Source organism: Piliocolobus tephrosceles, unplaced genomic scaffold, assembly GCF_002776525.5.
Source record: "Piliocolobus tephrosceles isolate RC106 unplaced genomic scaffold, ASM277652v3 unscaffolded_40, whole genome shotgun sequence".
Lineage (NCBI taxonomy): Eukaryota > Metazoa > Chordata > Mammalia > Primates > Cercopithecidae > Piliocolobus > Piliocolobus tephrosceles.
The window spans coordinates 106677-134073 of NW_022324309.1; the positions used below are offsets into that span (position 1 = coordinate 106677).

Here is a 27397-nt window from a genome sequence, read left to right on the forward strand (position 1 = left end):
GCAAAATTATCAGACCTTCTTGGGCAGAATTAGAAATAAGGTATGTATTAGGTCATTACTGGATAATCCATAGTAATTTTAAAAGCACAGTCAAAAATAAAATAGGTAAATACAACTTAAAAATGCCATGAGACCTCTAATAGCTAATGGATTTTAGGCTGTGTAAACTCAGATGGGGAAAAAAATCAAATTAAATAGCTGCACTTCTTGCTTTAAGGCTGCCTAACTGACATTCTCCCCTAAGACTGGAACTACAGGCATACACCTGGGGACCAGCTTCTCTATCTTCCCCTGGCACAGGCACTTAGGAGTCTTTGAATAGGTTGTAAGCAATGCACAGTTTCAGGGGTGTCAGCAAGTGAGAGTGTTGGCTGGTTATAAGAAAACAGGCTTATCAACAGCCCTGTCAAAGTGGGGATTTGTCTCTGAGCAAGGAATTTGGCTCCTTGGGTGACAGCCTGCAGGGCAGCAGCAGTGACTGGAACCATGCACCATGGGGAGTTTCATCCAACACAGTTACCTTTCAAAGCCCAGGAAGAGATGGAAGCAACAGCCGCAGGTAACTGAAGAAAGTCCCTGGAGTGAAAGCAGCCCTGAGAGTGTTGAAGATGAAACCTCTTGGGATGGAAAACCAAAACATGCATCTTAGGGAAGCTGGTGACGTCAGCCCAAAGCCAAAATGATCAGGCATTCACTGGGACTTTGATTTACTTGATGTACTCATTTTTTTTTTTTTCTATTGGAAGACAAACATACCTCCCTCAATATACTCACAAGGTTTAGCCAAGAGGATCTTGTTAAGAAAAATAACTACCACGTGATGGAATTTTCAGATAATTGCCAGTGCTCACTATCTAAGATTAGTAGCAGCCAACAGAAGAATAGATGGTTATGGAACAATTCAGCCATTTCACAGGTTGATGGTGAGATTCAGAGAACAGAGTCTATATTTGTTCAAATTGCTGGATATTTGAGAGGACAAAATCTGCCAAGTTGGAGTTATTTGTATTTTAAAATTATGGCCAAGCTGAGCATGGCGGTGCATGCCTATCATCCCAGCTACGCTGGAGGCTGAGGCTGAAGGTTCCCTTGAGTCCAGGAGTTCTAGGCTGTAGTACACTATGGCTACACCTGCCAACAGCCACTGCACTCCAGTCTGGGCAACATAGTGAGACCTCATCTCTTTAAAAAATTGAAATTAAAATCAACAAATTCTTGCCAGATTTATAGATTCATGTTTGTTAAGTATGTAACCATGGAAAACAGGTAGAAAAGTGGAAAGGTTGCAGGTCTCACCACTTCTATTTTCATTTTAAATCATCTAGGTTAAAAATGGATTTCTCTGAGTATAAAAAGCAGGAAGCATAAACAGTGTAGAACCAGGTTATGCTGGGCATTTTGTCTAAGTATTGGAGAGAAATTTGGAAAAATTGAGGTGGTGACATGGTGCTGGACCTGGGGACTAATAAGAAATCTGGTTCAGAACAAAAGAGGAGGAGACCTGTATCTCCCCTCACTCCCTGCCGTATATATTGTTTACCATCAGACCTTTCCCTGAAGGATTTATTTAAGCAATAAATATTTATTGACTTCCAATTATTTGCTCAGCACTGGATAAGGTCTGTGCTAGACCTGGGTTTAAAACAATGACATGATCCTTGACCTCAGCGAATTCATGATCTAGCAAGAGAAGATCAGCCTGTAAAAATCTAATTCTGCTCTCTCAGTTGCAAGTAGCATTGAAGGCATAGCAAAGGGAGAGTGGATAATCTTATTGGATAGAGATAAAATTGTCAGGAAGTTTTTAAATAAGAATTGACATTTGAGCTTCATCAATGTAAATTGGGAATTACCCAAAGGATTTATGCAGTAGGAGTGCCAAGAGGAATATTCTGGAAAGAACAGTATTACAAGACATACAGAAATGGAAAGACATAGTACATTCCAGTAATAGAAAGTTATTTGTTCCAGTGAGAATGTGGGGTGTATGTGGGTGAGCAGTGGAGGATGAGGTGGCCAAGTCATAAAGAGCTGTGGTTATCATGCTAAGGAGCTTGGCTTTTTCCTGCAGGTGATGGAGAGACACTGAAGACTTTTATGCAGGAGAATGACATGACCAGACTCACAGATATGTGAGAGTGAAAGGATAGCTCCAGGCAACAAAGAGTAGGAACTCAAAGCAGAGGAAAATATTTCCGGTGGCTCCACAGCTGGGAAAGCCAGTCCCTAGTGGGTTTTTTGTTTGTTTTTAATGTGTACCTCTCAGTAATCAGTTGTACATCTATTTTCATAACTTCTTTAAAAATCATAATTTCGGAAAATGAAGAATAAAGTGTTAAAAACATGGCTCTGAAAAGCATACTTTGAAAATAAAATATTCTGTAAAGGAGACTATATAGTCTTTTACTCGTGGCATTCATTTAGGTAAAAAACACTTCATTAGGATGTTAGGTCAAAATCACATGTTCCATTTATAACCTTTAAAGCCTTCCCATAATCATATAAGAGGCTAAAAGCAAGAGGAAAAAAATAGGAAACAGGAAAGAATTTGTTTTTTTAAAAAAAGCACAGCTAAAGAACGCAGTCAGTAAGCTCTACTGAAATCTCACATTAAGGGTTTAATGTATAAATGTTGAGAATGTTGAGTAGATGTGCTAAAATCATCTTAGTTCTTTCCTTGATTTTTTCTTTTCTATACACAAAACTTAATCCTTTAATTTCACGTAATTTTCACACTAAGGGTCCTAGTTAAGGGTTTCTTATTTAAAATTGTGCCTTAGCGATATGTAGCATTACAGAAAATTACTTACCTTTGTAAAAGAAACACAAAATGCTGTCAAAATTATTTTTGCATCTTTTTGGAAATAACTTGAAAATAGATAATGTATGAAATTTGTGGGGTACGGGTCAACTATTTCCAGAGGAATAAGATGCCCAAAATATATCCTAAATATTGCATGTGTGCAGGCAAAGATAAGGAATCGGTACAGGCAATTTACTGGAAATACTTTTCTCGCTCTCAGCTTGTGAAAACCAGCAAAGACCTGGTTTGTTTCCAAACTTTCATTTAGGTTTTTATGCCCCCTTGTGGGTATTCGGTATTTCTGCAATTATAAAATAATGCTGATATTTTTCAGCAATTCCTTCGTGCATTGTGAGTTCAGACTCTTTATGTTGACAATATTTAACATTGATATTCCCATAAGTATGTTAAGTATTCAAATTAAGAGTTTTAAACATTATTTGGCCTGTAACACTTTGGATAATTTAATAATAGCTGTGAAAACACTTTTCATGAAAACGCTATGAAAACATGTAGTATCAAGGAGTTCCCTGACTCCCTTGAATTTATCCACGCATTCCTTGAAAGTGCATAGACTCCAAGGTAAAAATCTCTAATTAGGGTGTGGAATCCTCTAGTTTCCGCTTTCATTTAGTGGGCTCTAATTAAGATTATTAACGCTCTGAACAGTGGAGATTGTTTTAAATACACTATTAAAAGAACAGTAGCTCATAATTTGGCTGAAACAAGAAATAACACAGAGTACTTTAAACAACTGTATTACGTTAGGTGATCCAAAAAAATATGTTCTTGGGCTTTCCTGCAGAGGTGAGATCGTATAGGAATTGATCCTCCAGGCAAGAGAGGTGGAGACAAAATCAAGGCAACTTTTTAGGCAAATATCAATTTTAAAATGTCAAAGAGAATTCTGCCTATTGTGAAGTAATACCAGAGTCCCTCTGGCAAACAAGTTCAATACCACAAGCAGGTGTTATGTAACAACACTCAAAAAAAAAGGTCATTTGCTATTTGCAAACATTACAGCTACTATAAAAATCATCCATCAAACTGTGATCCTTTTAGAATATCAAGCTGATGGCAGAAAATCCATGAATAACATAGATACTCACCCTAAGGGGTAGAATTACTAGTTACAAAGTGATCCAGATTCCAGGTCGGAATAAATTGTTTCTTAGACCTCTCAGACTAACACTCTGGTCAAAGAGAAAAATTCAAGGGATACATCAATAATTTAAATGCACATAGATGTACACACATAATCAACTAACGGCTTTCACCGGGATGTTATATACGTGACTTAGTTTCATCTAACTTTTTAAAGGATACCTGCTTTTCAAATACTTACACTCCAAATACTGATTCATGTCCCATATGAGTTTATTTTAATTATTGTAGTCGTTGAAATGCAGCGTTTTTTGAATCAGCAACTGCCCTACACAATGTACAGAATGCTCCTGAACTTCTGGGCACCTGCACAGGATCTGTTCATTCGTTCTATTCCTTATACCTAGTAATTTACAATTTTTCCTTGTAAAAAATGAAAAAGAGAATGTGAGAGATTGAGTTACAGTAAGCATCAAGGTTTATTTTAAAATCAGCATTTTCTTCCTGTTGTACAAGGATATCTTCTATCTTCATGATTATTTATCAATTACATGACTTTTGTTTTCTCTTTTAGTATGTGTGGGACATAATTTCAGAGGTGGAAAGTCGTGCATTAGCTGTGGAGATTTGCCTTATATTACATTTGTACTCTATCAAATGAACATACTATTATACCCATCAAATAAAAAGAGAAAAAAATACAAACTATGTGAATAGGACTAGGAAGCTAACAGTACTGTTTGAAGATGGTGTAAGAAAATTCAGGGAAATATTTCTCCATTTGAGATATAAAGACAGCCACACTTTAGTCATGCAACTTCTGAAGAAATACTAAACAGGGAAAAATGTAGTAAGATATCAATGAAATTTGGTTTATAATGAATTATGTTTTAAAATTATGTACATTTTCAATCTATCAATATTACTTGATAAATAGGAAGATGGATAGATGGATGAATGGATGCATTGTCTGCCTGAATTAATCAGTTTTCACCAGATTTAGCATTAAGTAGAGTGCATGCCAGAATTCAAGAACTTTGCATGAAACTTTTCGATAATATTTGAGACTGAAATATTTAATAGCCAAAAATTAAATCTCTTCTGAGGAATTGGTCTTCCATCCAAAATAATCTTCAATATTTGGCAAAATATACAATTTTAGCCAGTATTTTTGGGAAGTATGCAAATTTAGCATTAACATTTTTATGCAAAGGGCAGTTCCATATTGTACCTTTTTAACTGATATAAGGAGGAAAGGGAGCGGTAAACATGAGGTCTGGCAGATGTCCCGGGTGAAAAAGGAGCAGAAGGAAACTGGTGGCTCTACTGACATAGTAAATATAGGAGAAAGAAGGAAAACTTAGAAGCGGGGGAAGAGTAGAAAGAGTATGGGGGGCCAGGCACGGTGGCTCACACTTGTAACCCCAGCACTTCGGGAGGCCGATCTTTGGATCACAGATCACAAAGTCAGGAGATCGAGACCATCCTGACCAACACGGTGAAACTCTGTCTCTACTAAAAATACAAGAATTAGCTGGGTGTGGTGGCGTGTGCCTATAATCCCAGCTACTTGGGAAGCTGAGGCACGAGAATTACTTGAACCCAGGAGGCAGAGGTTGCAGTGAGCCGAGATGGCACCACTGCACTCCAGCGTGGCAACAGAGTGAGACTCCGTCTCAAAAAAAAAAAAGAAGAAGAAGAAGAAAAGAAAGAGTAGTATGGAGAAAAGTTTCCTTTTAATTAACAAAGTTCAAGTTGCTGTATTATCTAAAATATTTGATAGTTATTCTCTCATGATATATTCTCTTGTTTCCTTCTGTTTTTTTTTTTTTTTTTTTTAATTTTGAGATGGAGTCTCGCTCTTGTTACCCAGGCTGGTGTGCAATGGCGCAATCTCGGCTCACTGCAACCTCTGCCTCCTGGGTTGAAGCAATTCTCCTGCCTCAGCCTCCCAAATAGCTAGGATTACAGACATGTGCCACCACGCCTGGCTAACTCTGTATTTGTAGTAGAGACGGGGGTTCTCCATGTTGGTCAGGCTGGTCTTGAACTTCTGACCTCAGGTGATCCACCAGTCTCTGCCTCCCAAAGTGCTGGGATTATAGCTGTGAGCCATCACACCCAGCCTCCTTCTTACTTTTTTGTGAATTCATTCTTTATCTTATTAGACTTTAGGGACTCCTCGTAGTCTTTTAGTCAATCTTATTAAATACAGAAAAAATATGAATATAAACCCCAATATATGTCATGTTTCGGTGTAACTTTTTTTGGGAAATGATTTTTCAAAGACTGAATACATAATATAAAATTCTGAAGAAAAACAGAAAGAATGAAATAAATAATCCTACTGGGCTTAGCATAAATTTACAAATAAGGAGTCAGGAAAAATGAGATGTATTTTTTTATATTGAATGTAAGTAATAAAGTACCAACAGGAAACCAAGTTGCCTAGGATATAAATAATCATTAAAAGGTGGCAGTATTTTAGAAACACTTAAGCTTTCAATGATCATTTCACCACGGTAAGTGTCACTTCGCAATATAAGCTTTCTATTCTAAGCCTTTCCTCCACGGAATTTCAGAGAGATGTAATTCCTGAGGTGTATAATGCATTTTTGCTTCTTGCTATGAGTTTGAATACTAGTTAGAAGATATTTTATTAAACAAAGAAAAGCAGCTGGTTTTGCCAATGAGATATATCCCATCCCTAGCAGATTCTATGCTCAAATACAAGTTTGCAGATAAACATTACCCATTTTCATTTCTCCAGGTCACTCCTAAATGAGAAGAGAGACAAAATAAGTAGTGTAAAAACAGACATGAATCATACTATATTTTTTGCTCTTCTCCGACATATTCAAATAGTGAGATATGCTTAAAATATTACAAATATCAACAGCAGTCAACTTTAAACTGGTAAAAGGGAGCAGGGAGAAGGATAGAAGGAGTAATGTAAATTGTACCAAGAGTATGAGGAAACAGGCAGCTGGTGTTCCATGGGAACCAGCCAAGGGCTCAGGCTGTCCTTACATGAGAATTTGCAGGACAGCCTGGACTGTCTTAGCACCCCTGCCTGTTCTACTTCCTTATACTCTCTTACCATCTCCTCTGCTTTATCTCACAACAGCAGAGCCTTGGAGACCATCCTAACTGGCTATAATGTGAGGAAACTCTGTGTCTCTACCCAAGAGTGTAAACGTGAGAGAAGATGTACCCATTGATGAACACTTTGTGCCCCCTTCGTCTTCTCACCATAATCATTGCAGTCCTGCTTAGTCCTTGCAAATACTCACCTGTGCTTTCTCAGTTGTGAAGGAATGTTGGATTATAAAACAAAGATGGTAGAGCTAAAAAATAAGTATTTTGTTTTATGTTGATTACCATAGCTTTATGACACGAAGCTTCTCTTATGTATCTGAAACCTCTTTTCCCTTATGGATCCTTCTAGACTGTGAATGTGCTGCCTTTCAACAAATTGGTATATCTCCCTACTTTTCGTAATTTTCTCTAATAATTGCAACTCTTCTGAGCTTGCCTATCCTATGACATAATGAACCAAGAATACAAAAATTAAATACTAAATAATGACTTTTAAAAATCTTTCAAGGGCAGGGAAAGTATATGATGGATTCACTTAGCTATTTTATATATTGATATTTTAAAAGGCTTACTTCAATTACATGGACTCAGTACTTGTCTTCTTTAGCCATAATAAATAATTGAGTTTTTATTAAAAATCAAATCTCTTTTTTAAAAGCCGTGTGTATGTGTGTGTGTGCGTGTGCGCACGTGCACGTGCGTGTGTGTGTGTTTCTGTGTGTGTGCCTTCTCTGGGGCCTACTGCGTAATCAATGCGAAGGGGAAAAACACTGTGTATCAAATATGGCTGGACATTCAATGGGAACTGTGACAGATACATAATTTGTCTCATATGTACACAGCATTGTATAAAAAGGAGTTGACCTTCCAATCCCACTGACATATCTCTATAGTAAGAATTTCCCCAAGACTTTTAAAAATCATCTTCTAAATTCCTTTAGTTTTCACTGTTTCTTCACTAACATAACCTTTAGATTATAATTTAGCTTCCCAGATAGAAGGAGATCATGTTTTATATGAACACAGCATTCTGGTTCTTAGGTTATTATTTTTGTACTATAAATTAATACTGTCATTCTGGTGCCAAAGCCTTGTGGGAACTTTAGCTATGTTAAATTAGCTCAACTACCGATCACCCACAACCACCAACAGGAATGAGTATCTGAGTCTTCAATGCAAAAGACCAGAGCTCAGAATAGGGTCACTAAATGTGGCACTAGATAGTATCACCTTCTGTCTCTCTCAAGTTTTTCTTCAGCCAATTCCTCTCCATCTCCATATTGACACACATATGTTTTCCCACAAAACAGTGTTAGGGTGACTATTGCCTAGGCTACCTCTCAAGATACAATATAACCGCAAGTCCTCCTAAACTCCCTTGAGTATGGATTCTAGTATGTGAGTTCCTTTGAGCCCTGTCTCTCAGGATTACACTCTCTGAGCATTGAGCTCTCCAAAGCCCCAGAATGAGCATGGAATAGTTGGAGCTCAGACACAGCTGGGTAACTTCTGCAACAATAAGATGGAAAGAACTCCTCCTTGTCCCCTGCCCCAGGAGTGCACTCTTAGACGGTCTCCATCAGTAAAGAAGAGAAAATGTATTCATTCAAGTAGGAGTTGGCCTTATGCTCATGAAACACAAAGTAGAACAGCTCCTGCTTTAGCAAGTTTACATTCTAATGTCAGTAGGGTGGATGAGGAGTGAAAAAATAGATCAATAAATAAGAAAATGTTACTTGTTAATAAGTACTCTGAAGATAATCAAATGAGGAAATGTTATAGAGAATGATTAGGGAAAACAATAAGACTATTGTGAATTAGGTGGCCAGAAAATCACTTGGATGGAGACATTTAAATGGCACCCTGAATAATCACCATCTGGGGGCTGCACACGAAACAGAAGGCCAGATGGCCAGTGTGGCCAGAGGCCAGTGAGTTGGTGAAAGGTGGTATAAAATATAGGCAGGAACTAAATGAGGTAGGCCCTTGGAGGCAAAACTGAGGAGTTTGGATTTATTTCAGTTTCAAGTCCATTTCAGGGTTTAAACAACATAGCAGTAGTCTAATCTCCATTTTTAAAACCAAAATTCTGGCTGCTGTGTTGGTATGAATTGTAAAGTGGTAAATGTAGATAGGAGAGTCAGGTAAGAAGCTATATCTATGGCTCTGGCAAGAAATGACCATGGTTTGGTTTATTGTCATAAAGAGGCTTGAATGGGATACAATTTGGTTTGCCCACAGACAAGAAGACCAGCTAAAAGATGAAATGTTGACACTGGCAATTAAGATGATGGCTCTTCCAGTTTTAGTATGAACAACTGCATGGTGGTGGTTCTGTTTAATTATAGGTGGCAGACTTGTGGGAGGAAAAGATTTGAGAGAGGCAGAGGAAGCTAGGTAAATAAGAGTTCCATTTTGTCTGATTTAAATTTTAATGGGTTCTTAGGCATCCAGGGGTAGAAATAATCAGACCAGACCACTCGAGATATGAATCTGGTTTTCAGGAGAGACATCATGGCTGTCACTATAAGTCAGAGTGTCAGCTGCATGGAGATAGTTTTAAGGTATGAGATTGGACAAAGTCACATACGAAGTGGGTTTATATGGAGAAGATAAGAGGACTGAAGACTGAGACCTAAAGTACTCTAAGGTTTAGAAATCAGATAAGGGGAAAAGAGGCAGAAAAAAAGATGGAGAAGTGGTAGCCAATGAGGTAGAAGGGAGAATAAGAATATTTGCTAATACTAAAGCCAAGAATAAAAGGAGTCTTTCAAGGAGAGAATAGTCAACTAATAAGCTACAAATGAGAGACTGAGTTCGATTTTTATGGAGAAACAGCCATTAGATTTCACAAGTGAAGGTTAATGGGGTCCTTGAAAAGTTTATTTTTTAAATGATGACATCTGGTGAAAGGAATGTGATGTGCTACTTTTTCTACTTAAATTTCATAACCAATTGAATGTTGAAAAAAAACTAAGTGGAAAATTGTGTTATCCAGACTATAAATTTCAGCATAGAATTATTGAGTATTAAATAAATGTAAAGAACTATGTCACAGTGTATAAAGGAAAAATTGAACAGCTATCGTTACATCATCTGACTTAACATATTTTCCAATCAAAAAGATTCCTTAATGTTAGAATCATTTTCTACAAGGTTGAAAGGTAATTTTTATATTCAGATATTTATAATTTCTGACATTAACATCTGAAGCCATGTATATTGTAGTCACAAAGTAGAAATAGACATGTCTAAAAAATCATTTGACTTAAAGCAAAAAATTCTTAGTTTCAGGTAGAAATGTCTTTCTGTGACTTAAAACAATATATGTATTTTTTTTCTTTAACTCAGGTATGGTGACATGGTGCCAAAAACCATAGCAGGGAAGATTTTTGGTTCTATCTGTTCGCTGAGTGGGGTCTTGGTCATTGCTCTACCCGTTCCGGTGATTGTATCCAACTTCAGTCGTATCTACCACCAGAATCAACGAGCAGACAAACGAAGGGCACAGAAGGTGCGTATTCAGCTCTATGCAACCATAGTTTAGCACTTCCCACTTTTTATAATGAGCTTTAATAGTTCTTAACGGTTACTCAGTGCTCTGGATTGGTCAGTATGTGCATCAATCAGGACCGAGTAGGTTATTCTACACTAAAAAGAAGCCTAACATCTCAGTGGCTTAAAACAATAAGCAATATTTCTGAATCATGCTACAAGTCCATTACTTGTCCAAAGAGTAGAGAGTCCATCTTGACAGTGTACTTCTGCAGTCTCCAGGAGGAGTAAAGGGCACGATGAATCACACACTGCTTCCTAATGCCCCTCCTGGAAGTGGTTTGAGTCACTTTCTTGTCTATTGCATTAACCAAAGCAAATCACACAGCAGTGTCTAATTTCGAAGTGGGCAGGAAAATACAATTCTACTATGGGACCAGAAGCAGAAAATAAGAAATATTTGATGAACAGCACTAATGACAGTAGCAAAATCAGAAACAGATTCTTGGCAAATTTTATTAAAATCAGATTTCTAGATCTGATTCACTGAGTCTGTATCTATCAAGGGTCAAGCTGGTTCCAGTAGATGAGGGTTATTAAAGGGCACCAAAATGTGTCTCAGATATTTGACATAGTTGACACAGGAAGTAATCTGATCATCTGGGGCTGAGTTTTATTCTCGTCCTAGCAGCTTACCGTTTGTTTGAACTTCATGCCAAGTAATTAATCCCTCAAGAATAAGCATAGTGTACACTCAACTATAAAATGGGGAAAAATAATAAATAATAAGATTAAAATTATATACAAGTATATGTAAATTTATATAACCACATCATATTATAAATATTCAATGTTTACTATAACCACATCATATTATAAATATTCAATGTTTACTTGTGGTTTATATGTGCCAGACATTAGCCTAATGTTTTTCACAAAAGAATTCATATGTTAAAAGATAAACCTTAGCCAAATTAAATTGAAAACTTTACCTGAGCAAAGAGCTATTCATGAATTGGGCAGCCTTTCAAGCCAGAGTAAGCACAGAAACTCCAGCACAGCCACACGGTAGGAAAAGATTTACAGGCAGTAAAAGGAAAGTGACATACAGAAAACAAAAGTGAGGTACAGAAACAGTTGTAATGATTATAGCTCAGCGTTTGCCTTATTTGAACACCATCGGAACAGTTGACCCCCTTTGATTGGCCAAAACTCAGTGGTTGACACAAGAGTGGGTTGCAGTCTGTTTACTCCTCCATTTAAGTTACAGTTCACTATGCATAGAGAAACCTTTAGGCTAAATTTAAAATATGTAAGGAGGCAACTTTAGGCCAAACTTGAGTCAACACATACAACCTTCATGAAAACTCTAGCAGTTAGTTACCATTATTATCCTCATTTTATAGATGGGAATTCTCCAGTATTCCCAAATTAAGCAATTGTAAGGTCACCACAGTCGTGACACTGCCCATACAGTCCAGTCCCTCCACTGGGTACAATTGCGCATTGTCTAAAGTAACAGGATCCTACTAAAAGTTTAACTTTCAACCACCCATCTATCTCCATTCTAGACATTCCTCCTTTAGTGTAAGAGCCAACTATATGAAAACTATAGGAAGCACAAATCTAAATTTCTGATAAACCAATTTCCCAAACACCTGTATTTCTTCAGAGTTTGTCATCTGCAACAAAGAAATAATAAAGAAAACCTTAGAGTATTTTAGAAGCCTTTTGGTCTACTAAACATTAAATACTAAAATACATTTAGAAATCAAAAGTAAGTAATGTGACATTCTAAAAGTACACTAATTGAAAAGTATATTTTGTGAATGCTTTTAGGAATCTTTAAAATATTTGCTATATTTTTAGTTTCTGCCATAATGCAATGAATTTTACAGAGTTTTACTATTAGAAAAATTGTATTAATAAAGTCAAATATAATAACCAAGTATAATATGTCTAGTATGTAGACTGTGACGAATAAACTGAACATAATCTTCTAAGAAATAACAGTGAATATGAACTAAATAAGTTACCAAAGGATGTTTCCTATTTTCCTTCCCAAGAGATTAGGGGGGGAAAAAAAGCAGAACAAATGCCCATTAGGCTAAGACAGTTTAAATTTATCTGGGACTGGGCTATGTGCCAAATATTAAAGTTATGCAAAAATAACCAGCTAATTCAGTCAAGTAAATATTCAATTCAGTAAAAACATCAGTCCAACTAATAAAAGTAATGTTACAAAATGGTTTTTTTAGACCATATTTTTGTTGTTTAATTCAATTGCCACGCCAAGACCAAGCAAAAGCATGAAATAGACACAGTATTAATTTAAGAACATTCCCATCATCACTATCAGAAATACTTTCCTTCTTCTAGGTTCTTCCATTTGCAATACCCTTCATGCTTTTGCTACCCACTCCTGCTGTTTACAGGGAATACATCGTTTACCCCATTTCTATCATTGATAAAGTCTTAACTAAATCTCAGCCCTTTTTCTGCTTAGCCCTGCCATCTCCAGGATTAACCAAGTTCTGGACCTAGGAATATTGCACTGTCTGCCACTGACTTCTTTCCTCTCTTTTTGTTGTTGTTGGGTACTCAATTTGTCTCATTTCTAGCACATACATGCTGGTGGATATAGGCCTAAACCGTGACACCTCTCCTCCACTCCCACCCTTGGTAATTGTATTTTAATAGATTTATTGATTCTCTTAGTTATTCTATAAATATTTACTGAGTAGAATGTATTAGCCAAAATAAAGCTAGATTAATGCAATGACGAGTGGAAGGTTGATATTTTGAAGCAGCTCTTTTAAAATATGGATCACATCACTTAATCATCTGCATACTCACAGGCTAACCTGTGAGTAATTATCACATAATAATCATAGTAGTAATTATAGTTATAATTTAATAATACAAATTGCAACAGCAAAACCCCTCACTAGTTTCTAGAATGTCCCAAGTGTTTTATATCTGTTTTTTGTAACATTCACAATCAACTTGCAAAGGAAGTATACTATTTTCATTTTACAGATAACTTTCTCATGCTCACAAACCTAGTGATTAAAGTCCAAGGCAAAACAATTCTAGTATTATTTGAACTATTAATATTTTAAGATATTCCTATAGATAATTCTAAATGCAGTGAGAAGTTTAGAATCAATGAGCCAATGTATGGTGTAATATTTTTAATTTTCACATTAAAATTTTCACATTGACTAGAAAGGTACTACCCATATGTAATCTGCCATTTTATCATACCCTGCTAAGGTGGTTTACAAAGTTTAGAATCATCTGAAAAAGAAAAAAAAAAAAAAAAAAGATTGTTGAGCCCTACTCCCAAAACATCAGACTCTGTAGTTTTGGGTTAGAACCTGAACATTTGCTAATAAATTCCCAGGTGATGCTGATATTGCCGTTTGGGAGACCACATTTTGAGAACCACTGCCTAGTACATTCAGCAATGTCCAAATGAAAGATTTTTTTTTAAGTAGAATAATGAAAAAGCAAGAAATAACTACTTGCTAGAACCTGAGAGTAATCTCTTAGGCTATCTACTATTAAAAACAAAATTACGCAGCCCCTAATTCCACCCAAGAATTTGGTCGCAGATGCCTTCCTATATTCTCTTTCAGTTCTCACCCCTTCCAACATGGAATCCTCTTGCAGATCTCTCATTGCTTAGCCTCTTCCACTGACCCAAATCCCAGCCTTTTTCTACTTAGCCCTGCCATCTCCAGGATTAACCAAGTTCTGGACCTAGGAATATTGCACTGTCTGCCACTGACTTCTTTCCTCTCTTTTTATTGTTGTTTGGTACTAACTTGTCTCATTTCTAGCACAGTTATTTTTTCTTAGCAAGTAAAAAGATTCCAATAAATGTCTTAAACTTCTAAAAGATGATAAAGTTTAATATGCTACCTCCACCTGAGGCATTTTACTAAGCCTTAAATGAAAGAAACAACTGTAAGCAGAATTTCCAGAATGCATGTTACAGGGAGTGTGGGAGCAAGTATTTGAGGAATAAGGAATTACCAAAGAGAAACACCTTCTTTTTTTGTTTGTTTGTGTTTTTTTTTTTTTTGTTTTTGTTTTTTTTGAGACGGAGTCTCGCTCTGCCACCCAGGCTGGAGTGCAGTGGCCAGATCTCAGCTCACTGCAAGCTCAGCCTCCTGGGTTTATGCCATTCTCCTGCCTCAGCCTCCGGAGTAGCTGGGACTACAGGCGCCCGCCACCTCGCCCGGCTAGTTTTTTGTATTTTTTTAGTAGAGACAGGGTTTCACCGTGTTAGCCAGGATGGTCTCGATCTCCTGACCTCGTGATCCGCCCGGCCTCCCAAAGTGCTGGGATTACAGGCTTGAGCCACCGTGCCCGGCCGAAAAACACCTTCTTTACCTCACTTTTAAGGCTGCCTAGGATACCTTTATGTTTCAAAATATTTTGCGATTTAGTAACAAGATGGCCCCCCAATAACTTCCTTTAATCTACCTCATACCTCATCTAGAAATGACTGACCATTTAAGGAAATCAGTGTCTCGGCCGTGTTTGGCTCACAGATCCTTCTCAGATTGACTTCCACCATCCGTTCCACACATACACTGTAAAGTTTATGTCACTTGGCGTAATTAAAAAGCAATCTACTTGATAAAACTCATTGTGTTCCACTGCATTCTAACCTGTGAGTACTTCACAATACAAGATTTCTATGTCAAATTAGTCTGAGGAAACTTGTAGACTATATATCCCTGTTCTCCTCACAGTGACCATCCACAATGTCATGTGGTGTGAGGAACCCAAGAGCAAAGAAACCTGTTTAACACCTCAGCATTTCCCAGCCTTTTCTTGACCACAGAACCAGTCCTTTGCTTCATCGGTTTGATTTAGATATTACTTTTGACACTTACGAATTCCTTGGAACCAACTTTGAGAAATCCTGCTAAGATTAGATGATTAGACACAAACTGCAGCTATGAAGAATCAGGATGCATAGGAAGAATATGTTTATGAGACAGACAACTTTTCTCCAAACACTATCACCATTTAAGGCAAATAAATTATTTGAAAATAACTATAGTGCTTTTTTTACACTGAAAATGTAAACCTTGCTTTAATTAAAATTTAAGAAGTCTCCTACTTTTCATACAGCTAAGATAAAGTACTTACTGAAACTTTTCTCTAACTTCCATATTATTTGCTGATACTTTGCCATGCCAGAAGTTGTATGTCCTAAAAGGGTCAGGGGTTAAGAGACTGAAAGGAATACGTTTCTTTTTACCAGCAGATGGCTTTCTTTTAACCTCCCAATTACATAATCTGCGCTGCCAAGATTGTCGTACTGAGAGGGTCAGAAGTAAAATGATTTTCTAAAATATCTTTGTGAAATAATTTCCCTCAATTACCTCCTGGAACCAAAGAGATAATCACGAGTCATAAAGGCTAGTATTCAACAGGCATCTATTGTGGTGCTCCACAAGACCAATTAAACCAATTAACTCCTATGGAATTGTAGTTGGGTCAAAGAAAAGCCATGATTGAAATTGAAATGGGAAGTTATTTTTCTAACACAGTGCATGACTTAGCATAAATGGATAGTCTGTCTCTAAAGCAACTTCTTTTATGTCCCTAAGCCCAGAACTACTTCTACAGTAGTGTTTTCTACCATATGTAGGCTTCCTAATACATGATGAGAAATATATGTCATTTTATTTTGCTGGACAGTATTTTTGGTTAATGTGTATGTTTCCTTAATAAAGGAAAACAGTATCACCCAATGCTGCTGGTGAATGCTTAGAGAATGAAGGGAGGGAGTGGGTGAGGAGTCAGGAGTCTGGAGTAGAAAGGCAATGAATGTTCCAGAAGACTAAAAAGACTTTAAGACTGAAATTTCAACAATAATCCCTTTTTGGAAACAAATATATAAATTGCTTATTTCTGAATTATTAGGCTAATTCTGAGTCGTTTCCAAGTGTCCTTGTCACTTGCTATTGTTACTGAGTCTCGTCTGAAATCCTGAAACTGCCCAGCTTTTGAAGTTAAAAATTTTCTACCTTCCAACTTCATTCTCTACTATTGTGTCAGTATTTTGACTGATCTAAACATTATGTTTCCAACAAAGAATGAAATTTGTCTAATTTTCTCATCATTTATAAATATGATCTTTGTACAAAGTATATTATTTTAACCTGCAGTCAGCATACAGGAAGAATAAATTTAGGAAGGAAGGGAGGAAGGGTGGTGTTAAAGACAGATGATATCTTAATGCGATTTTGAGAGCTTCAAACATCTCAGTGCTACTCTCAAATGATACATGTGAAAGGCATCTTGGTACAATAACTTTGGAGGGAAATTTGGTAAGACTTAACAAAAGAAACACACACACACACACACACACATGTGCACTCTCTTTGGTCCAGGAATAATTTTGCTTTCAGAAATATGTCTTGTAGATGAGCTCATCATCATATTCAAAGCAGGCAGCATTGCTTATAGTTGCCAAAGATGCTTTAAAAATTAATTGGTAGTTGGCCTGGTAAATAAACACTTCTTTGTTTATACCATGGTGTATTATACATTCATAGAAAATGAGGTGGATCTTTACATGTATATATGGAAGGAGTTCCAAGATGTAATTTAAAAACACAACTAAATGCAGAAGAGTGTGAGGAGTATTCTCTGGAGTAAAAATGTATGTGTATATACATGTGAATATATATACTTGCTCTTTTATGCTTAGAAAATTTCTCACAGGATTCTCTAGAAATATTACCAATGATTGATTCTGAAGCCTAGTAGTGGGATGGCTCCTGGGTCACAGACAATTGTTTGCATGCACTTCTGTAGTATTAAAAATTTTGTCATATGTATATATTTATTTTTCATTTAAAAATCTAGATAATTTTAAAATTTTTATTAAAAAGAGCATTCCAGGTCTTGAGACTAAAGATAGTATTTTTCAGGATTGTTTAGAAGGGAAAAAGAAGAAATTTTGTGAGTTAAGCTTACACGAAACTTATCTAAGCCATCCCAGTCTCTGTTTTACATACACTTGCTAGCTACATGTAATACAAATAGAATGATCACCAAAATAGTGATCTCCAGGAAGGGAAAACAGGACTCTTTCCATGACAGTCTAAATATGCATCAATAACAGCAGTAAGAAAGTAGAATGGAATATCAGAAATCTGGCTACACAGCCAGATGCCTAGTACTTGCACTTTAGGGATCTCACTGTAACTTAGAGGAACAATTGGACTGGTCACCTAAACCCTCTACATTGAAGGATATTATCTACAGACACACACAAAAAAGCTTTGAAAATGAAAAGCAATGTTTAAATCTCTCTGGATAGGCTCACTATGTTCTTCATTTCAGCCAATCCAAGAGTGAAATACACATCAGATGCGCATACAGTTGTGTGGACCCGTGCTGGCAGACAAAGTAGATAAATTCAGAGTTGGTTTTGTTTGTTTGTTTTTGTTTGTTTGTTTGTTTGTTTAGAGAGAGAGTCCATGTTGTTTGGCATGGATCTACCTTGACTAACTTAAAGGATAATTGCAAAAATACAATTTTATATTGGAGGATGCAGATATAGATGAACAGTGGTTCTTATAAAAAAAAAAAAAAGGAAGGAAGGCAATCAGTTCTTGGTATTTAATTACTAATTTTTTAAGGACATTAGTTTAAACAAAAAGGATTTGGCAGCTGGTTTCCTGAGCTACCGGTCTTCATTTCATTAAGTTACTCAGATAGGGATAAATGAAAATATACGTAAAGTAATACTGCTATTTTTCTTTTGACACAATTGAAAGAAACAATAATGAAATAACTTGATCTTACTGTAAAGACTTGATTATAATTTTTAAAGGCATAAGCCAGCTCCAAGGTAGTTCATTGATTTTACTGATAAATATTAACTGAAATAAAGCACTTAAAAAGGTAGAGAGGTAATTTTCAATAGTTGCATTTGAAAAGCTGGCTTACTTTTAAAAATATGTAGGCTGACAATAGGATTACACAAGAGTTCGTTCACTGTTTTAAGGAAACAGTTCGTAAATGTTAACGGAATATTTATTTTTCTTCTCCTGTAGAAAGCTAGACTGGCCAGGATCCGGGCAGCCAAGAGTGGAAGTGCAAATGCTTACATGCAGAGCAAACGGAATGGTTTACTCAGTAATCAGCTGCAGGTACGATCAAGCACATCTCTTTTTTTAATGTTCAATTTATTGGTTTGAGATTGATTTAGTTTTACTTCCATATAATTTTATTGTGGCTAATTATGACGATGGCTATCCAAACAACAAAAGTATTTTTTTGTTTTGTTTCTTTTTTTATAACTTCACCTATACATCCTCGTTGGCTGTAGAAGGTTAGAAAGTGCACTGTGAAATACTGCCAGTGAATCATGATGACTATTCATCATTAGGCAATATTTCTACACTGTCTCTTATTAACATGGTAAAGGTTTAAAAAAAATACTCAATAATTCAAATGCCTAATTCTTTTTTTTATTTCAAATTTATCTTCCTTATCATTCAACTGGATCAATGGTTGAGGTGGGTGGCTAACATGATGTCTTTTACTTCATAACAAAGAGGGAACAACATTCAACATTAGGAAGATCATATGGCATAAACTGCAATTTGAGAAAATTTATTTTCACCCCAGAATTTTCCTTTAATATTTAGGATTCCAATCTTTACTTACAAAATAGTTTTTATTTACGTGCGCATGATCGCGGTTTCAAAATTTCCTAAGCACTAGGTAAAATTTGATCATCAAAACATAACAGCTTCCCATCTTACAAACATAGTTGGTAGTTGAATGAGTAAAAGGGATTTAAAATTTCAATTCAAAGAGGCATGTCTAAAAGACCAGACCATTCATTTGATGAAATTGTAAATGCCGATCATCCAACTTAACAGGAACTGCACATTTGTTCCTTTCTAGTTAAAAAATAAAATAAAATGTTGCCAGTTAATAGAGCAGATCTCTCTGTGGAAATGTGTAGCTGAGGTTCGAGTTGTTTGCAAATAAAATAGAAAGCTCTTCTGTCTTCTCTTTGTTAACAGTCCTCAGAGGATGAGCAGGCTTTTGTTAGCAAATCCGGCTCCAGCTTTGAAACCCAGCACCACCACCTGCTTCACTGCCTGGAAAAAACCACGGTAAGGAGACAGTATGACTGCCTTCCTCTGCTCTCCGACAGTAATTCCATTTGCTTTTGTGCATACTTCATGCTTCCGAGTGTGATTTCACTGTCTGCATTACTGGACAACATGCTAAAAAACAAACAAACCAAAACCTCACAATATTTGAAATTATTTTGAAAGACTGTAATGACATTTCAACTTGGAAAGCATTTTAGAAACTTATTTAGAATGTTTTATTCTTAGCCGCTATCTTAACTCTAGTCTAAGAAGTCGGTTAATGCAGATGAAGAGTGGTCTTCCAATAGTAAATCCTACACAATATCATTTTTTGTGATTCTTAAAATGCTGATTAGATAGAAAAAAAATTACTGGTGCTCAAGGATCCCTAACATCTAGATCAAGAGAATAGCAATAGCAATAACAAAAACAGAGAACAATGGAATATAAGCTTTTGTTTCATTCACAACCATAATGAATAGAGATAGATAATAGAAACTATTCTCATTAGAAAAATGACTCATGTAATCACTGGTATGCCCCTGGGTGCTAAGGAGTGAGTCTGTATTTCTCCACTTACAAGCTCTCATTTGGACCTCCTCATTGGCAAATCTACCAGTTTCTTAGCCAGTTTGTAAATAGGAGTCACGGTCTATGATGATTACAGAGCAGAACAAAATCTTCACCATATTTGGATTGTGTCATCTCACTCACTCTCGAATGATACATGATTTGTAATCTCAGTTCCAAAGTATTGCCTGTCCATGTACTTATTTACCAGTAGAGTCATTCATGCCTACTATGTGCCCAAGAGCAAGCCAGATCCAAGAAACACCATGAAATGAGTTGTGGCCTCTGCTGCCATTAGCCTCCATTATAAAACAAAACCCCAGACAGCGCTGTTACTGGAAAAGAGCAGCGAACATGGAAAGCAACAATGGTGCCACTGGTCAAGGGAGCAAAGAGGGCAGAGCCATGAGGGGACAGGTCAGGCAAGGCTTCCTGGAGGAACTTGAGTGGAGACCTGCAGGTGACTAGGAGTTAGCTAGGCAGAGCAATGAAGGGGCTAACAGGTGATATAAGTACCTCAAGAAGGAAAGAACTCAGCCAAGGAGGAAGTGAAAGAATTTGAGGGTGGTCAGAAGGAGAGAGTGTAGCATGGCAAAAGAGGAGGGGAAGGGAAAGGCAGTGTCCAGGTAATGTTAGGCTTTACAGGCATGTGGACAATTTTGATCTTCAGCTCATGGAAATTATTTAAGTGTTTTAAACAAGGTAGTAACATGATTATACTTGCATTTTTAGATAAAGATATGGACAGGTCTATAACCTAGTAGGATAAATTTGAAAGTTAAATGATACATTAATAATAAAATGTTGGCCAGGCACAGTGGCTCACGCCTGTCATCCCAGCACTTTGGGAGGCCGAAGTGGGAGGGTCAATTGAGTTCAGGAGTTCAAGGCCAGCCTGACCAACGTAGTGGTCAGGCTAAAAATACATAGTGGTCTACTAAAAATACAAAAAATTAGCCAGACGTGGTGGCGGGAGCCTGTATTCCCAGCTACTTGGGAGGCTGAGGCAGGAGAATTGCTTGAACCCGGGAGGTGGAGGTTGCAGTGAGCTGAGATGGTATCACTGCACTCCAGCCTGGGCAACAAGAGCCAGACTCTGTCTCAATAAATAAATAAAGAAATATATAAGTAAAATATTTTTATTCTTATCTTTTTTGTTCCCTGTATTTTACTTTTGTGAGGGCTTTTTTTTTAATCAAAAACCATTTAACACCAACTAATATAAATTGTGCTACCTACAAAAGTACATAGTAACTAATAACAGAATGACTCCGACACTTTCAACCACTGATGAGATAAATTAGAATCTCATGCATTATAGCTTAGGTATGTGAAACCATGCATTGTAAGAGAAAAAAACAGATTGTGAATCTTTTGTGCACCATTTTTCCTTTGAAATTTAATATTTGACATGAAATTCCGTCTTGTCTGATTATATTATTCTCTAGACTTCAAAGAATAGAATGTTAAATTTCATTTATTTCAAAATGCTTGTCTCAGCAAAGAAATGACAAAACGAGTAGCTAAAACATCATCTATTTCTTATTAGCCGGTGTCTTGCTTCAATTGTTTTGCTAATATTTTAGGATGAGAGATGGCTAAGTGGAATTTAGTATGTGCAAACCTTCCATTATAAGACTATCCCCACCCACGCAAAGAAAAACAAAGTAGTAATTGAGGTCATTCTCAAGTAGTTCAGACCAAAAATGTTTTCCTGTATATTTCTGAGGTGAAATTCTTGCATAGGCATTTCAGGAGGTTTTTGTTAAACATTTTAAAAGCAAAATTGATACCATGTTTCTACAAAATATGATACGTGAAATGATGCCTATTACTATTTGCTACTGGGCTAAAAGTTAAGAAATAGCGATGGAAAAACTCCAAATGCAAACAGAGATCATGAGCACAGCCAGCAATGCCAGTGATGTATCACAAAGATTATAAAAAAGCCCACAAAATTTCAATGCTAATCCCTTCTGTGTCAAACACAAAGTGACACATTCACAGCAGACAATTATATTTTATTTATGTAACTAATAAGTCATATTTTTCTGCACTGGGTATTTTTAGAGGAACATATAAATAAATGGATAGTGTCTTGGGGTCTCATTTTCTCATTTAGAAATGTTTCCAATCCCAAGTGAAAATATTTACTAATATATAACAGACAATCTAACTTGGGGCATCCTATTAAAATAATCTGTTTTCCATAATTTCAACCTGTTTTAAAAAATAAAGTCAGTGAGAATTTATAACTTCCCTGTGGGTTTTATCTGTATTCATTTTTTAGGTTTTTTTTTTTTCTTAGCTTATACCTTCCAGATTTTATGTTTAAATAAATAAATGATATTTCAAGATAAAGTTAGTCTATAAAGGGACACTAAGTCAGCCTACAGATGTCAATCTCTAGGTTTCACTACAAAGATATTTCCACATAAATGCCAAAAATAAGTGGTTTTGATGTCAATCTTTATGAGAATTGTTTTATTTAACCATTGTATCAAGTCTAACTATACTTGGGCATATTTGAGCTTTAAAAATAAAGCTATGTATTTCATTTTTTAAAATGTGCTTCTCTGTTTTTTCATTTACTTACAACTGTGGAACAGAATCACGAGTTTGTGGACGAACAAGTCTTTGAAGAAAGCTGCATGGAAGTTGCAACTGTTAATCGTCCTTCAAGTCACAGTCCCTCACTGTCTTCACAACAAGGAGTCACCAGCACCTGCTGTTCACGACGACACAAAAAAACTTTTCGCATCCCAAATGCCAACGTATCAGGAAGCCATCGAGGTAGTGTACAAGAACTCAGCACGATTCAGATCAGATGTGTGGAGAGAACGCCTCTATCTAACAGGTACCTGAGATTAATCTGTGTTGTCTACACACCTGTGCTGGTTCCCAGGGTGTGTCTTCTGCACTCATGTTGTCACCTATGTGGCATCTAAATTTCTTGCTCCTATGGTTCAAGAAGAGTCAAAACTGGTAGTGTAACAAGTAGGAAAATGGTTCTACTTGCATATCCATTAAGGGTTAAAAGTAGCAATTATATCAGTATTCAAAGAGTCAGAAGAAGAAAACATGATTCGGTGCACACAAATGTGTTTTTCTCTCTACTGCTCCACAACCTTTTCTTATTTGGGCAAGGACTTTTATACTCAGGATTCTCTTATATATTCAATAGACTGAAATGGTGGTGGACACTACTAAAAGAGTCAAATGAAATTGAGATCAACATGACTAAAAGTTATTTAACAGCACATAAAAATATACAAACACACTCTCTGTAGCAGTAAAAATGAAAACTTTGCCTACACAAATCATTTATACCAATATATAATTTTGATCAGAAAGATATTTTTGGCCATATCAAACACAAAATCAACGTAATACAAAAAATAAGTGAAGTACTAAAATTGTTTGCCTCTGGTTAGTTCATGAACAAGTTAAGTAAAATTTCCATATTGATATTTTTCCTTTGCTTTTCCTTATTCACTGTCTTTACCACAAATCTGTAAAAAGAAAAAGTAGTACGCTTAAACAATGTATGTCATTAAAATATCAGTTTCTGCCAAAATAATTTTATTCTGTTTTCAAATTGAATAGCATATGTTTTTAGCGTTAGAGTCTGTAAATTCAGTCCCCTTCTTTGTTGGCATTCAAAAGTCTTTGTTGAAATCTGGATGAGATTCTGAATTCAGGTGATGTTGATTTACATAAATTGGATGTCTCTGGGACTAGAAAATTAAACTTAGGAGCCATAAGACTTCTATCTTAAAGATATTTTAGCTTTTCAGTCTTATATCCTTTATAAAAGGAAGTCAACAACGGAAAAGTATCGAGCAAGAAAATCTTAGGACATAAACATCTTAATTATGTTTTCCATGAAAATAAAATAATTAGGTTCAAGCTTCTGTGTGTATCCTTCTCTCTCATTTCCCTTTTATCCCCTTCTCCATATAGAGTATACAATTCATCCAAGAATACCATTTGGGAAAACCTTAAAGTATTAGATAGTAATAGATAAATTTTTTGATTTTTATAATATGTGGTCATCATTAAGTTGAGAGATTTGAGGGCATTATACATCCCAAAAAGACATGAAAATAAAAATATTTTGTGGTCAAAAAAATTAAGAAATCAATATGATATGGCTCTTTCATAGTGGTTTCTCAAACCTCTTAGAGGTCCTATCTTAAATAAAACTACTTTGTTCAGCCCAGGCTATCCAAATCTTACTTGATGTTCTTTCTTTCTTACATTTTTAAATAATACATTTAGTTTGATAAATACTTGATGGAACCAAGTGAAACTGTCTTTTAGAAATTTATTTAATGTTAATTACTGACTATATTCATCTTTAACATAGATTAAGATTTGGGGTTTGATATTTTTAATTATAATAACTTTCCTTAGACAATTAAAATGTTTTTATAAGCATTACAACACATATTCCTCAGTTGTATGAAAAAAATTTAACTAAACAACTTACTTTCTTAAATGTTTTTTTCTATCAGCCGATCCAGTTTAAATGCCAAAATGGAAGAGTGTGTTAAACTAAACTGTGAACAACCTTATGTGACTACAGCAATAATAAGCATCCCAACACCTCCAGTAACCACACCAGAAGGAGACGATAGGCCAGAATCTCCTGAGTACTCAGGAGGAAATATTGTCAGAGTTTCTGCTTTGTAAGACAATTGGAATAAGGTTTAAGAGAATTTGAGTCCTGGCTGTGAAAAGAATCTCAACGTAGAAGAAAGAAGAAACAAACATTCTGCAGATTAAGGCAGCAAAGCAAGAAGGTTGGAAATGAAACAAAAACAAAGCTTCCAATCTTAAGGATGTGAATAAAACCACCAAATGGCATTTCTAGACAGTTTGACCTGTTATACAGAGTAATATTCTGTGGCCCTTTGACTTTGTGAATGAGCACAATGAAATGCCGCCTATTGATGCTTCTTATGATCAGAACTCTTTTTTAATAAAATAAATAAAATAAATCTTTGAACATAATGTTCCAGTTGAATGCAAAACAAAAAAAATATGGAAAACATTTTGATAAAATTTTTTCCTGTTAAAACCATGAACATTGGCTATGATGAAGATTATTACATATGAAAAAAAAAACCACAACATATTTGTATTGACTGAAGGAAACCATCATAATGCATGCTAGAATTCTTTGAAGCAGTGATCTCAGTTTCTTTATGTTGTCTTCAGAATAGGCATGATAAACTATAATTGTAGAAAGGGGTAATTTCTGTGCACTTACAACAAGCTGAGTGTTCATGTTCCATGGTGGGCTGTGCAAATAAACTCCTTTTAGAACTGCAGTATTTCTCATGGGGATACTCATTAGTAAATCTAAAGTGTTCAGATAGTTCGGTATTAATTATTGTTTAACTTTGCACCTAGGTACTGTTACAACTGCAATAATTCATTGTACAACTGTTGTATCAGGAATCAGGATTTTTCTGTTGTTGTACTTTCCAGATCTTTATAGATATGGTAGAGCCACGTTCGTAGAAAAACTTCTGGTGTGGCCAGGTTTTAGGTAACTTTTTAATCCAAAACTATTGTGCCATAAATGTTTTTCAGTAATATTCTTTGGTCCACTGTATACCTGTGACACAGTGCATTACCTGTTCTTGTATTTCTATAGCACCTTTCTATTGGGTTTATCATCATCAACAAGACTAATGTTTACTGTAGTTCAAGTGACTTTCCTACTTTTGTATTTCAAAAAAAAAAAAAAAATTATCTTGTAAGTAGATTGTCATCAATCCCCTTGTCAAAAATGAGAAAAAAAAGGAGTTGACCCATGTAAATTATCACTAATGTCTTTGTTGTTTATGGAAAAGCCCAGATACTGGATCTATCACTATGTATTTTATGAAAAGAATTGACTGGGACTAATATCACAGGATCGGTCATCTCAGAGTCTTACTTGATGTATTATTTATTTTGCCTGAGATCTTGAATACATTTTGAGAATAACTAATGTGGATTGAAATGTAGAGATAAACTAGAGTGCTTTATTGAGCAATATTTGATGAAAGCATGCTTTCTACGCCATTCAGGAAGGCAGCACAAATTTATCTCAGAAAAGCTCCTGTGTATTGCGAGGTACAATTTTCTCCAATAAGTCAGGAGGACAGGAGTTTGATGATGCAAAGTTGATCTCTGTACATTTAAGTGAAAAGTTTTGATAACTTTTCACCCTTAAAATATTTCAGCAGACATGTCTGCACGTGACAGTGTAAAAAAGTTTAAAGTCAAATGCAAAGTTTTTATTCATTCCAAGCCACCACTGTAAGGAATAAAGCTTAGCTTCTGTACATGGAAAGAGTTAATAATTATTCCTCTATTAGAGATGAGATTTTTAAATGCTTATCATATTTTGTCATAAAAAGAGATTAATCCAACCATTTTCAAGTAAAGCCAGAAATCCTTGCTTCCCATTTCTAGAATAGCTTCTAGAACAGTGCTATGCACATATTAGATCTTATAAACATTTGCTGACTGAAAGTAAGATAAACTCAACTATCTCTTGGGAAGAACTGGCTTTATTCCTAGTACATCTTTTAAAAAGTTACTAATCTTCCAGCAGTACAAATATTAACAATTATATTAACACCTGCCTCGTGTCACTTTGTGCTTCTAGAGCAATGTCTAGTGAAACTTATCTGATGGCATTTATCGAAAACTTTCTAAAAAGTAGACTAAGGAAACCATAATCAGAATTACTATGTCTTTTGATTCCCAATGAGAAGTTCTATTTTCATGTTCTTAATATTACATAAAAGAAAATGCAGTTAGGTTATTTCAATTGACAATTCTGCCTTCTCTTTTGATTTATCACTTATCCAAAATTATTAATTTTGTTAGGCTTTTGGAAAAGAAAAAAACCTTTTTGATGTTTTAGGTGATTTAAAAATATACTGTGTTGGTGGTGAATGACTATTGATGACTGTTAAGTGCATCTGTATTGTAAGTGAAATGTAATTATTTCTGTGTACCATATGGAGTAACTAAGGTCATTGTTTTTGACAATTTTGTTTGAAATTCATATATCTTATTTCAAAGGATAGCATAATATCTGCATTATGCTGGAAAAAAATAGACCTTTGGAGAATACTTAAATAAAACATGTGCATGCTTGAACAGGACAGAA

The 27397-nt window shown here is 35.7% G+C and overlaps 1 protein-coding gene across 1 annotated transcript; it reads left to right on the top strand.

The window, feature by feature from the left end:
• Nucleotides 1–486: 486 nt before the first annotated feature.
• On the top strand, nucleotides 487–27397 carry LOC113224819 (potassium voltage-gated channel subfamily D member 2-like). The gene is made up of 7 exons (XM_026454313.2): nucleotides 487–559; nucleotides 7356–7404; nucleotides 10358–10520; nucleotides 18595–18690; nucleotides 19576–19668; nucleotides 22830–23077; nucleotides 24738–27397. The coding sequence occupies exons 1-7, from the start codon at nucleotides 487–489 to the stop codon at nucleotides 24913–24915; spliced, it is 900 nt and encodes a 299-aa protein (XP_026310098.1). The 3' UTR covers nucleotides 24916–27397.

What these genes read in the sequence shown, in the direction of transcription:
- LOC113224819 (XM_026454313.2), top strand. Translation starts at nt 487, where the DNA reads ATGCACCATGGGGAGTTTCATCCAACACAGTTACCTTTCAAAGCCCAG. An exon ending in GATGGAAGCAACAGCCGCAG is followed by an intron (nt 560 to 7,355) that starts GTAACTGAAGAA and finishes GGATCCTTCTAG; the next exon opens with ACTGTGAATGTGCTGCCTTT. An exon ending in ACAAACGAAGGGCACAGAAG is followed by an intron (nt 10,521 to 18,594) that starts GTGCGTATTCAG and finishes CTTCTCCTGTAG; the next exon opens with AAAGCTAGACTGGCCAGGAT.